Source organism: Trichosurus vulpecula, chromosome 7, assembly GCF_011100635.1.
Source record: "Trichosurus vulpecula isolate mTriVul1 chromosome 7, mTriVul1.pri, whole genome shotgun sequence".
Taxonomy (NCBI): Eukaryota; Metazoa; Chordata; class Mammalia; order Diprotodontia; family Phalangeridae; genus Trichosurus; species Trichosurus vulpecula.
The window spans coordinates 137937628-137952733 of NC_050579.1; the positions used below are offsets into that span (position 1 = coordinate 137937628).

The following is a 15106-nucleotide window of genomic DNA, read 5'->3' on the forward strand; positions in this document are numbered from 1 at the left end:
AAACAAATAAAAAACTACAATTCCCCAATACCATACCAGAAAATAACAAAAATGTTGATGATAATTATGGTAATAAATATTATTTTAAAATAGTAAAATATTGGAAGTCAAGATGTTTGATATTTTGACATAATTTTAACACAGACTTTAAAATCTTACTGAATTGGCACCATTAATCTAAAAAAATACACAAAATGATAATTATTTTAGAGCTAAGCTATAATATCAATGTATGCAAAAGAAGAATAACTGAAACAAATTACAGACATACCCTAATTGCACTAACTGGTTCTGTGAATACATGGTCATAAGTGAAATAGTATCACAATGGGCAGTAAGTTCCATAAGAGAAAATAAGATAAATGAGAGATGAATTCCTAGGTTGCCAAAATTTAGACAATAAAAGCTCTAAAGAAGTCTTTACCGAAATTTGAAACTATATAATTTGCATAATTCAAAAATGTCTTGTTTCCGTTTCTAAAATAATGAATGGGGTGGTGCACAGATGGGGAGCAATTCTCACACATGCCAAGTCCCTTGAATCCAGTTGACAAGCCCCTGCCCTTGTCACATCTTCAGTTCTATGTCTTTCATTATTCTTGTATCCTCAGTCATAGTGCTCACCCCCGCAACCCTCCCAGGGTTTTCTGATGCTATACTAGGAATTAGTATTAACAGTATGATTAGGAAGTATTATTATGTAGAGTACGCCCTCAGTACCTCGATTTTTATAGATGAATAAAAAAACAGCCTATTTTGGGTTGGTGGAAATATTGTAACAGGATTTAAAATGCTTTCAGAGCATCCAAGAGATGCAGGGTACACTGTCCATAGCAACTTAAATACTGTTTCTACTATCTTATAATACAAATTAATACTGCTGAAATCTCACACTCTCAGATGTAATTTACTACTAATCAATAGTGATACTGGGCTGAAAGTCTTGGTGTATGCCTGTAATCCCTACTACTGGAGAGGCTGAGACCGGTAGATCCACTTGGATTGCTGATGAGCTGTAAGTTAAGCTGATTGAGTGTCCACACTAAATCTGGCACCAATATAATGAGGGTGTGGGAGCTGATGGGGTGGAGCATCAGGTTGCCTAAAAAAGGGTTAGAAAACAAGTTGTTGTCTTTGCCCTTTGTTCTCAAAGAGTACTGTGACATCAGGGAGATGATGACATGACTTTCCATTGCCTTTGATTTCAGTGAGAGAGGGCTGTGCAAAGTCACCAGCCTCACACTTTCTCCTCCTGAGCCATCTGGGTCCAGTGGCCAGATATTCATCAGGATGACTGGAGATAGCCCAGGATGCAATGGGAGACCCTGGCCCTTTTAAGGTAAGGTCTTTCCAGGTTCTCACTTTGAGTGAGGTAACATCCATTCAGTGAACAGGCCTCTTTAAGAAGTGAGTCAAGGGATACAAAGGAGGTCAAAGCCCCTGTGATAATCAGTATTGGGAGTGGACCTATTTGCCTGCTGTACTGCCAGCCTGAGTAAGATGGGGACACCCAGCCTCAAAAAAAGAGTTATAGTAAAGAATTTGGAAATAAGTTGTATAACTAATGAAATTGTGTTTAATTAATGGTTTAGAACTCCCCAATTTCATCTATCTGTTCAAAAAGGAATGAAACAATAGAGCAATAAATTAAGGAAAGTTTATGATTACCCTTCTGCTATATCTGTAACCCTGAAATTGATTAAATAGATTGAGTCCATCTCCATACCAATTTCCTTCTTCCTACCAATGGCAATCAAAAGGGTACCTGGATAGGGGATAGAAATGGAAATAAGGAGGATGGTTTTTTGTGGCCAATCTTTTTACTTACTAAACAATCTTAGAGAATTATTTTGTTTGGATAATATGGTTACTGCCATCTACTCACCTTACATAATTTAGCTATACAAATAATGAATTACACACTTAGAAGTTATACTGAGTTCGCTGGTTGGAGAACAATATTATGTAAAATTAAGTATATTAATAATAGAAGAAATCATAATACTAAGACTGCTATTTTCTTTAGGAATAGCTGAACTGGTCCACTAATATCCCTATACTATGTGTATTTGAGAACAGGGGTTGGCTACATCTAGTTACTAATAGGCCTTCTCTCTCTCATAAGGATGAAAAAAGAATAACAACATCATGTTTCTTATAATATTCTGGCCATTTCAGTTCAGTGAAGGATGCACTGTTCTTGCACATTGTATTGAGTCTTCAGTTTTTCCCACAAAATTGAAATAGCTTAATTTTGAAAATATGTAAAATGGCACTTGTTCCCTTCTGACCTGAAAGCGTATTTCCATTCTTTTACAGGGAAGGAAAATTTCTAAGACTAAAAAATCCAAGTCTGGCTTCATTTAAATCTCATTTTCATTCAACCCACCCACAAAATACTTACTAGATTCTAAAAGGAGGGAGGAAAAGGTCAGCAACTAAATGACACATAGACCAAAAGCTCTTAAACTCAGAAAGAAAAAAAGCTCAATAGAATTCAATAGAAAATTCAATAGTTTTTGGCTCTAGCAATGTGAATGGAATCTAGACATCTTCTCCATGCTTCCCTTTCAATAACTAAACTGGGAAAAATTTCCACCATAAGATGACTTGAGTGATCTTGACTGAAGTGATATCTGCAAAATTCTATTGTTATAACTGTTAATAACAACCCCCCTTATCATCTCTTTATGTAAAAATAAAAATTCTAAGTTGTTCCTTCAATAAGAATCATGTCTCAAGTGGTTGAAAAAGTGTACATCACAAATCGATGGAATCTGAATTTTTACTCTTCCATTATAGGTTCTAAAATTTAGGAAATCATTTAAATGCTGCAACCCGTGGAATGCAAAAATTTACAAGGGAAATTAGTCCTAATAAAATGAATTTTAATAAAGTTGTAGAATAAAAGAATTCTGAGTCTGAGTTGAAGAAAAACTATTCTTGTAATATTCGTTCAATTGTTTAAAATCACCGTCACAACATTATTCTTTAGCTGGATAACTCGTTAATTTAAGAAAAAAAAGTATTGGGGATTATTAAGGAACAAAATTAATAAAATCATCCACCAGGTACCATGCATTAAGCTACCATAATATAAACATGACTGACTGTATAAGAACTAAAACTACCTAAATCAGTTTATTAAAGTAGACAGCTTCAAAGGCTGATGAGACCTTAATGGGCCTTATCAAACTCACTGTGTATATACCATCCCAAACTTAAAACAACTTCATTTAAACTGCTTGGTGAATGCTGTAATTCCTCCCAAGACATAGGATGTTCTAGCAATTACCTTGAAATACAAAGAGGTCTTCATTTTGCCATTCTGATTAAACATCTAAAGTTTATAAAAGTCTTCTACTACTTTGAGTAAATTTAGATGAGGCCACAGTCAAAATAACTGAGTCATAGACAGACCAGTGAAAATAGCCTAGCATATATGGGAGCAAGAGAATTTGAACATTATAAATTGTTAGTCTGAATATTAGACTTTAATTTTGTGTACATGATGCATTCTTGATCTTCTTAAGCTAAAATGGACAAATAAAGTGTCCAAATCATGTGTATGTAAAATATAACTATGATTACATCCATAAATATATGAAATTATTCCAGGAATTGAATATTTATGCAGGGATATAGTACTACAGAACCATAGTCTAAAACATAGCTTACATTAGGCTCCAGTAAGAGAAGAAAGCCCACTTAATGCCCACCACATGCTGTCCTACTTTGGCTGCTCCTATCCTGTGACATCTAATCCATAGCTCTGGTGAGCATGCTCACTTTGTATTTGTTTTCCAATTTGGTAGGGGTTGGACCATATCCTCTCTTCTTGTAGGTCGTAAAGTGCTTGCATTGAGGGCATGGCTTGGTGCTGGAGTCAATACGGCTGAGTTCCAAGAAGTACTTGTATTTGATGACATCATCATGTGGCAGGTTATACAGAACAGTTGTTTCCTCTAGGTATTCATTGCATTCGGTAATGGGGCATTTGATTTCTGCTTGGCCAAGTTGGACCTATGCAAAAGACAGATTTAAAAAAAAATTAGTTTACACGGTGTTTTCTTATATACCATAGGCAAAACAGTGGTTAAAATAAAAGACTGTTATTTCATCTATCAAGACTCATAGAGTATATATAAAGCCCCTGAGATTCATGATAATTAATAGCCATTTGGTATTTTCAAGATGTCTTGCAAGAAACTGTTAAAATTTAAGCCATTTTCACTACCATATATCTTTCCATTCACAAACCTCTCAACTAAACCAAAATCCTTACCCAAGAGAAACAACTTCCTAGAAACCACAGTATGTTCAAACATGACACCTATAATAATTCTTAAGAGAAGGTAGCGTGAAATGTACTTCAGATTCTTGCCAATACACAGATGGTTTTGTATAACAACACTAAGCTGAGGATTCCAGTTTAAAATATCAAAAGGTAAAAATGGAGCATTTCTAGAAAACTGCAGAAGACCTACAACAGCTTGAAGAGAAGGGAATACCTCTTAATATTTTTACTGTGAGGCAAGAGGTGGTTCATTTGATAGAGTGTTGGACTTGTGAATTTGCTATAATGAGTTAATTTTGATTCCTGGCACAACTCTAGTCTAGAACATATTTATAAAAGGATGGCTAATGAAGAGCTAGAAAAGGACGTAGCAATCACAAAATATTTTGAGTGAGAAAATTATATTTTCTGTAATATTTAGGTATTAATTTTTTTGATAAGTTGCATATATTATAGTGGAGACCCTAAAACCCACAGTGATCATTACCAAAAGGGATGGAGGGGGATGGATGAATTTCAAACCTTGTCTAAGGCAAACGAATGCCTTACCTTGGGGGGGTGGGCTCAAGTGATGGGATGCTACACAAGAAAATATGTGCCTGGGTGTAATAGTAATTTAGATTTGAAGATCTTTCCCACCCATTAATAGGCTATGTGACCTGCTTGGTGGGAGGAGCTTCCTGACAAGAAAAAGGAAGTTACTGCACAGAAAAATGCTGAGAGAGAGAGAGAGAGAGAGAGAGAGAGAGAGAGAGAGAGAGAGAGAGCCATTATGGCTGTTAGTGGCCCTTGTGACTGTTAGAGCTGAGGTCACTCAAGTCGACCTCTGATAGCTGAACAGACTGTGACACCTGTACTGTTAGTCTTTTTTGGGGAAGATCCCAGCAGGGGGTCAGAGAGGTTTTGGGATGGCGAGGCTCCATGTTGTGATATTATGTATTGAATGCTTTGCTGCTGTGATGGGTTGGGTAAATGGCTTATGGGATATGGTTCTCTGATGTCTGAATAAATGGTTTACTTCTTCTACCTTCTATGTGGAGAGTCTCATATACTCTGCAATACAGAACCACATAGGCCTTTTGACAATTATCATCTATATTGTTATTATTGCCTTACTGATACACTGGGGTACCTAGGGAAGCATGGGGAGGACAGAGGCATTTGGGCTCCTGGCATCCTATGTTAGACTTCACCCACAGAAATATTATTGCACATTGTGCTTTGGTTCAATAGCAGCTAATAGCATATTAATACAGTCTAACACTTTTAGGCACATTTAAAATTAAGAAAGCTTTTGTGGGCTGTCCCAAGGCCCCAAATCACATATAATACTGCAAATACAATAAAATGTGGCTTGCTTTCTAAACAACAAACTTAAATGTGAACTTTTGAAACACAATCTGCTACTAAAACGAACACTACCTGTGTTCAGTCTTATGATGACAAAGATTGCTAGGATCACTAGAAAGGTATTACTTAGATCTTTTTGTAACAATTTAAAAAAAATAGTCCATTTTAACTCCAGGAAGATGCCATTGCAGTAGTCTGAAAATAAGGAAGATGGGTAAATTCTATGGTAAAATTCAAAGAGAAAGCAAAGAAAATCTTCTGTAGGCACCAACCAGTTACCTGTTCTATGTTACTGATAAGTGAGTGTATATTTAAAAAAATCAAATACTGATAAACACTAACCTTTCTACACCAAACCATGTCTCCACATTGTTAATAAAAAGCTCTAACTCCCATTCAAAGTGAAGTCAAAATATTGGAGCATATAAAAAAAAATTGGAGTTAGAATAAAAGGCAGCTAAAAGCACCAGTGAAGAGGACAAAAATGGTAAGACTAAGAAAACTAATTTCTATTAGAAAACACCTGGATAATGAACTCATAAATTTATTTTCAATTATATTTATTTTTCTGTATCAATTTTAGACTTTTCTCTTCATTTGTTTTTGGACAATTTTAAATACCTATATAAGAGCTACTTACAGCAAATATATTTGTTAAATAAACAGCATCCAAAATCAAATACTGAGATTTTTCTACATAGCCATTAAATGCTAAATAAAATAATTCTATTTTCAAATGAATTTTAAAACTCTAATGGATAAAATAAGTACCAATTTTAAAACCTCTTTAAACATCAAGGAAATATTCTGTTCTGCACTTAGTACTATTTAATACAATATTTTTACTTAGGAGTAGATGTTTCTTGACACAATATTTAGATGAATTATGTAGTTATAGATATACATTTTGCATACAATTATACTGAAAATTTTCTGATCAGAATTAGCTAACTATAGCTTCATAATCACATGTTGAGCTTTAGCCATGATATCATGATGAAGATTTCTTACTCTCCACATTTCTTCAGTTCAAACTCTTGGGGTGTTACCTAATTCAATCTTTACTAATTTTTCCAAAGAGATTTCTTATGCCTAAGCAATTCTGTGAGAGATGTTTCAACACAATTTAAAAAATTCTTAATGTGCTTGGTAATTATTTTATGGCATCTCAACGAAATGATCCTTCTATCACTACTGCCAGTTGAAATCAAGGGCTTCAAATGAGAGCGGCACATTTGAGGATTGAGCAGTTCATTAAAAAGATATTGATTAAGAATGGAATTGTGATTTCCAGAAGACAGGTTACATACATTACAGGAATCGTGATAGGGAATGAGAGCATCTAAGAAATACTGGCAAAAAATATATTTGCCTGAAGTCTTAAAAATCAAACAAAAATGGCTTTAAATTGAAAAGAAAGTAAGAGGGAAAAACTGTTTAAATATATTTACCAAGGTAGAGAATTTTCTCCATGTATTATACACTACTTTCCTTTACACACTTTATATTCCAGTCACACTTACCTACAGACTTATCCTTACACATGGTATTCCATCTTTCTTCTTGATGCATGAAATCCACTCCCTCCTCACCTATGCCAGAGTCTATAGTCTCCTTCAACATTCATTGCAAGTATCACCTCTTAATAAGGCTTTTCCCAATTACCTAAGTTGGCAGTGAGTCCCCTCTCCCCGAAATGATTTTTTTATATGTTTTGTATTTAAATATACGTAAACATGCTTCTTCCCTTCCCCAAAGCGTGTAGGCTTCTTTACAGCAGAGACTTTTTAAATTTTTGTGTTGGTATTCCCAGGACCTAATACAGGGCCTGGCACACAGCAAGTGCTTCCTAAATGCTTGTCAATTGTCTCATACAATAAAGGGCAGTTACAATGTAGGAAGAAGGGCAAAGGTGGAAGGATGCTCCTAAATTCACAGGGAATTGAAGAATAATTCAGGAAATAGATCACAAACCTAGCACAGAAGCATGGTGTAGCAATGACTAGGAACTTCAATTATCCAGATACTTATAGGGACTCTCTCTCTCTGACAAAAGCTGAGTATTTACTAACTTGTGAATAATAGTTTCCTACTCCAAAAGGTGGAAAACCCAATAAAGACAACTTATATTCTGGAACAAAATCCTGCCAAAGGAAGAGGGGAAGTGACCTTTCCAGCTTAGAATTTATGATATAGGAAAGTAAAGCTAGGGCATAATCTAAAATATACCCTAGTCTCTGATCAAATCATCAACCAAAGATGACTTCAAAAGGTTTATGATCAAACATACTTTCTACCTCTTGGCAGAGAGGGCTAGACCAGGTGTATAGAAACAAACATGCATTTTCAGAAATGACCAATTTGTTGTTTTGCCTGATCATACATAAGAGAGAGCTTCTACTCAGGTAGAGGGAAGTGGGTTGCTGGATAATAAAAGACATGAAAAAAGAGCATCAATATGGCACTTTAAAAGATGAACAGAGATAAGGCAGGAGAGGTGCAGAATGGGCAATAAATAGAGCTATTTGTTACTACCTTATTAAGTTTATTTATTCTTTGGGAAAAAAAAACTCTATGTGGCATTAGGTCTTAGTTTCATATGCAGTCCTCTTCCCTATTCCTGAAATCTTGAATTGTTTGTAATCATTGATGACTGTTGGATTCACAATAAAAACCTTTTAAAAAGATAAAACTAGTGAGATCCATAGTAGAAGAATGGAGCTTTTAGAACAGTGCTTGGCACATGCTAGCATCTTAATAAATGCTAGTAATTGACTGGATCACTGAAAAGAAAGAGATCAGTTAGAAAGCAATGATTGGAGGTGGAAGACAAGAGGCAAAAGTGGCAAGTTACTTTGAGGATAAATCACATTAGGTAGTTAATTGGAAACTGAGTGGTGATCAGCATGAAGGAAGAATCTGTGATCTTTGTCCTTGCTGAAGCTCAGTAAAGTTAGTATGGTAAAATAATGTAGACTTGAAGAAGTGTCATAACATTTTAAAACAAATCTTGAGTTCTCTTCCTTGCTGGATGATCTTGTGACATCACTGTCCTTTGGGGGAAGGTGAAAGCGTACTGGAAAGCAGTAAAGATGTCTTCATTCACAATGTACTTGGGTACAAATCCTTTTTTATATTCTTTGCTATATAAATTTATTTCCAAAAAATAAAACATCCAGATTTTGAAGAGCCAATTTCAAAAGGTGCAGAAAAAATATAGTTGATGGTCTAATGGCTTAAAATTCTACAAGAGATGCCAGCCTAGAAGAGATTGGAAGTTCCTAAATACAAAATTCTGAAGGCACAAAAAGAAGCAAATCTGATGAGAAGAGAAAGTAAGAGCTGTTTAAAGAGATCATTGTCGACGCACAGAGACACACCAACTTAGGTATTAAAAAGACATGAACCAAAAATAGAAGCAAGAACAAAACCAAACAAAGCATGAATAACAAGGAATGATGTAATCTTATAAGAATGGTGTCAAGGTTGATAAAGTTCAAAATAAGTTAAGGCTGATGAGGAATACTAAAGACAATAAAAATGAACTTTTTAATACTAAAATGGAGAAAAGGAAAATACCAAAGAAGGGAGGGGGACACTATTGCTTAGGGTAGATGGGAATATAATAAAAGGAGAAGGCAGAACTCCTTAACGAAAATGTTTTTGTTTCCATTGGCAAGAAGAATAATCTTTGGACAGAAAAGGCAGAATATGAACAACTAACAAATAGTCAAGGAAGGTGCTGAAACGTATAAAGGTATAATTCAAGGAGCTAAAACCAGAGGTAAGCACCTGGATACTCTTAATAAGTTCAAGTCACCAGTTACAGATGAATAGTGTCATGCATTACTGAAAGAACTGGTAGATATTATTGATGAACCTCCATTATTTTTGAAATCCAGGATGAGGCATCATAACACAGTGGACAAGGCACTGGACTTGATGTCAGGACGATCTGGGTTTGAATCTTGCCACAGACACTAACTAGGTATTTGCCCCTACATAAGTCCACTTAACTTCTCTTTGTCCCAGTTACCTCACTTGTAAAATGAGGGTAGTAGATTTAATGTCCTCTGTTTCTTTCCAATTTTAAATCTATGATCCTATAAAGGAATGAAGAGAACAAAAGTATTGCAGCCTAAAGAAAGGGCTAATGCTATTCCAATTTTCAAAGAACAGAATACAGTGCAAACTAGAGACCAGTGAACTTTACTCAATTTCTGGCAGAATTCTATCATGTAATATTAAAAGGATGGCTATTGAACATACAGGAAAGAAGCCAGTGATCACAAATGCCTGCTTGGCTTTAATAAAAATAGGTCTTTGAAACTAACACCATTTCCTTTTTAAGTGAAATACCTGATTGGCAGATCAGGAGAATTTTTCAGATTATATATTACCTAAATTTTAGCAAAACATCTGACAAAACCTCTTATGCTCTTCTGGACAAAACTGATAGATGAAAGCTATATGACACTGTGATTAGATGGATGCAGAACTGGTTAAATGGTAAAAGAGTCACCATAAATCACTTGATGGTAATTTGGAAAAGGGTGTGTAATGGAATGTCCCAGGAGTATTTGCTTACCTCTGTGTTGTCTAAAATGTTAATAAATGCCTTGAAAAATATATATACATACACATATGTGTGTGCATGTGTGTGTATGCATAGCATGCTGATCAAATCTGCTGATGATATAAAGTTTATAGGAATAGCAGGCATGTTGCATGACAGATTCAGAATCCAAAAATATCTTGGTAGGCTAGAAGGTTGGGCTAAAGGTAATAAAATGAAGTTTTGTATGGGAAAATATAAACGCAGACATACCCTTAGGGAGATTTGGTTAGACAGCTATTTGTCTGAAAATATTTTGAGATATGAGGGAACTTCAAACTCAAGGAATACACAGTGTAATAATGGCAACCAAACAAAGATTGGGCAATTTGAGAGACATAGTGTCCTGAACTAGGGAAGTAAAAGTACAGCTGTACCCTGCCCTAGTCAGATCACATTTGAATTATTGTATTCAGTTCTGGGTAACATATTTTAGGAAATACACTGATAAGCTGGAAAGTATGTAAAAGAGGGTGGCTTGAATGGGGAAAGGGCCTTGAAATCATGCCAAATTAGGATTAACTGAAGGAAATTAGTTTATTTAGCCTAGAAAAGATAACTTACTGGGGAAGTAATAGCTGTCTGAAAATATCTGAAGGGTATCATGTGGAATTCAATTCAATTCCATAAATATTTATGAAATAGGTAATATGTTCAAGATACTAGACATATAAAGGCATAAAGAGAAGTAGTTCTTGCCCTCAAGGAGTTTATATTCTATGATAGATATCCAATATATCCACCAATAATTAAATTAATAATCAACAAGCATTCATTCATTTCTTACTACGTGCCAGAAACTGTTCTAAGAACTAAGGATATAAAGGAAGGCAAAAACACGGTTTCTATCCTCAAGATACCCTGGAACACTAAAAGTCATTCTAAGCGGAATTTATAGCAATGTGAAAGAGACTGCTCCAATAATCTACCCTGGAAAAATAATGTGGATGAAAAACACACACTACTCAAATTAGGACATGCTGGTGGATAAGCAGCTTATTGTATTAAAGGATTAATACGTACACCATAGATAGGCACTATAGATGCCAATGGTCAATAAGCTATGTGCAACTGAATAGGAATTAGGATAGACTGGGAGAGAATTGCACAATGCTTTCAACAGTTAGTCCTAATCTGTTCATTGCTGCAAAAGCTCATGTATTTAAGGTCAATATCCTCCCAAGATAAATGAATTTAATGAAACATTACTAATTGAAACTTAATGAAACTTAATGAAACATTACAGAACTGATGAAAATGAACCATTCAGAAAAGTATGAGATTTGCAATATAGTCAGAACCAAGAAAACAATATAGATAATGACAGCATTAATGACAACAAGTACAATGAAATGAATCTGAATGTTTCATAATCATAATGACCAAAGTTTAGCTTGGAGAAAAGTTGAGAAAAACATACTTCCTTCCCTTTACTGCAGATACAGGACATCACAGATATGGACTATCCATATACTTTTAGTCATAGTTGATGTGTTGGTTGGTTTTGTGAAACCGCTTTTCTTCTCTCTTTAAAATTTTTATTGGAAAGAATAGATTGCTTGGAGGAAGGTAGAGGGGGAGGAATAAGGAATATATTCAGAAGTGTGATATAACCACAAATGGCAAATTGTGGTAACCACAATTTCAGAAAAATAAAAAAAACAGAAAGACTGACAGTGAGAATAAGTATGGTATTTCATACTAACAGATATGAATTGAATATAAGAACTGGTATACAAGACATGATCAATGGTGTGTATGGCCAGGAAGTGGGTCAGTCATTTACTGTGAGTGAGACAGTGCTTCATTGAGACAGTGTGAATGAGCTTCAGTGCCTCATTCTAACCCCCCAAATGGTCCAGGAACCAGAAAGCAATGCTTTAGAAATTTTGGCATATAGTTTTTATGGATAAAGATATAGACAATAATTGAACAGAATACAGAGACCTGGAGGAATTACAATGTGTGCTGACAGAAGTGATATTTACCTCAATGAAACCAAGGAACCAAGGTCTCAAAGTATGTTCCCATTACTTACCATAGGGTACTGTATAGATTGAATGTTTTATCTAGATCAGCTTTGCTTTGGATGAGCCACACTAGTTAAAACCACAATAGATAATCCACTTGTGTTTTAGAGTTAATCATATATGTTTTTTCTATTATTATTGCAAAAAACTCAGTCTAGGGAGGTTAACTCCAATTCTTAAACAACTTTTTATTTTTCTCCCTGATGAGACTGTACATTATTTTAAAATGGGTGCTTAGTGTTCTTTTTTACCTTATATAAAGAAAATTGTTCTTGCTTATGACATAACTTTAGACATATAATGATTTTCCCTTTCTATTCTCAAAACAATGTTCAATATAATCAGGTTCATCCAAATGGAGCATAACAGTTGAAATAAAATCAGAAATTTAAAAAAAATACTTTGTATAGTTCAGGATAATTTTCTCTAAGATTAAAAAATAAACCATATTATAGTGGAGTTTATTTATAAGTAAAACCTAATTCATGAATCTTATTTGATAGAAAAACTTTAATGCAAGTTCTATATGTGAAACAAGCAAACTGAAAAAAACTCTTTTAGATACTTAATTTGTAGGTTTTAACCTATTAAAATCCTTCCTAATATCCAAACCCTTTTTGGTTAATAATCTTCTATGCATGTGCCTGAAAAAAATAATTAAATCACAGATTTAGGGACATATTAAATTTGTGTCATATATAATGCAAATGCCATTGTTCAAATTACTAAGAGGTATGTTCTCCAAGTTAGTTTTGTTAAAAACATGCCTATTCTAGTAAGACAAAATTACTTACCTATAACAGTCTCCAAGGGAGTCATTAAGATGTACCATTATCTACTTAACTTATAAGCTAGTTGGCTAATTTCCCATCTGGGAGACTTGAATTCAAAAATAGTTTAGTGACTCACACCATCAAGTGCATAGGAAAAATGGCAGGTTAATTAAATCTTCAAAAGAAATTAACAGAGAAAGGAAGAACACTGAACTGTTCTTAGATTCTCTTAGCTCCTGTTTGGTGAACCATCCTCCAAACTACATTTATCATTGGAATAATTTTAGTGCTTGTTTTCAGGGTTGACTCACAAATTGTCATGTAGTATGGTAGGGAAAAATAAAAGAGCTGGGTTTTAATTTCTGCTACTTGCTATTTGGGTGATAAGTCACTTAACCTGTGGGCCTCAATTTCCTCATCTATAAAATGAAGAAGTTTGGAAGACAATTCCTAAATCCCTTTTAATTTTAAATTTATGATTCCAATTGAAATCATCGATGTCAGGTTTTAAATTCTTAATGAAGTGACCAATAGGACAACCTAATGTGAAAGAGGAAAACTGCTGGACAAGTCACTTAACTTTTCAATGTCCTGGGCAATATTTAAGACCCTAAATTGTAGAATATTTACAGATCTGCATTAGGACAGGGAATTTTATGACTAGGAGCTCCCAAACAAAATTTAATTACTTAATTACATATAAATGTCTACACACATGGCATATATTCCATGATCTTGGTTTGCACAAAGTAACGTGGCATGTTGAGACAAAGTGCTAGACATGTAGTCAGGAAGCCCAGAGTTTAAGTCTAGCCTCTGATGCTTATTAGCTCTCTAACACTGAGGAAGTCACTTAACCTTAGAATGCCTCAAGCAACAATTTTAGACATCATCTAAATTCCCCAAGCAGAGGAAATCATAGATCCTTCCCAACCCAGGTGCTGTACAGAACAATTCTTGCCCTGAAGGATCTTAACATCTAGCCTTGGGAAAACAAACCCTACATAACGAAGTATTTAAATGGCAATACAAGGTGGTACAAGACCAAGTTTCCAAGTATGTGGTTCAGAAAAAAAGACTTTTTTTGATAAGTGAGAGATCAGTACAGACTAGAATAGTTTACAGTAGAGGTGTCAAACATATACCTGGCAACACTTTCTGAGTGTGGAACCAGATTAAAATGTCATTGGGAAATATTTAACAAAATATATAAAAATTAAATAGAACACAGAAAATAGTAATATATAGTTTTCTAAGTCAATGTGCAGCCTGCAGGGATTCTTATGTAGTTTAATGGGCCCTGTTTCTATTTGAATTTGCCACCACTGAAAAATGTAATGACTGACTAGATACATTTTAACCAAAAAAAAAAAAATGACTGATTTGCTAAAATTGTCAAACATGCAGTGGATGCCAATCTGAATCTCCTAGGCATACCTCTTTCATCCACCCTCAAAATGAAATAAATATATATCAGGATGAACACTAATGGAGAGTAACAATGGGTGGGAAGTGGAAAAATGTTAATTTTCCTCAGGCTATTAAAGAGGAAAAGGAACCATACATACAAAAGTATTTATGGCAACTCTATTTGAAGGAGCAAAGATGTTGCTCTTGTTGCAAAGACATAGAAACTAAGTGAATGTCTATCTACTGTGGAATGGCTAAGCAAATTATCACATATGAATATAACAGAATGTTTTAGCACCAGAAGAAAGGACAAAATGATGGCTTCAGAAAAACTTGCAAAGACTTGATAAAATGATGCAGATTGACATGAATAAAACTAGAATAATAATTTATACATTAAGAACACCATTATAAAGAAATACAACTTTGAAAGACTTGAGAACTCTGATTAATGCAATGACCAACTACAATTCTTGAGAAATGATAAATGAAGTATGTTAGCCACCTTCCAACAAAGAGGTGATAGATTCAATATGAAGAGAATATTTTCAGATAAAAACAATGTGGGAATTTGCTTTGCCTAACTATGCATGTTTGTCACAAGGGCTTCCTTTTTCTTCTTCTCTCCCAA

General features: G+C 34.5%; 1 protein-coding gene across 1 annotated transcript in view; it reads right to left on the reverse strand.

Annotated features, from left to right (window-relative positions):
* RNF217 (ring finger protein 217) overlaps nucleotides 1-15106 on the reverse strand; it is a 146651-nt gene that overhangs the window by 49894 nt on the left and 81651 nt on the right. The window contains exon 2 of the mRNA XM_036765824.1: nucleotides 3790-4023. Coding sequence (XP_036621719.1) covers nucleotides 3790-4023 — 234 coding nt within the window. The remainder of the gene's footprint in view (nucleotides 1-3789; nucleotides 4024-15106) is intronic.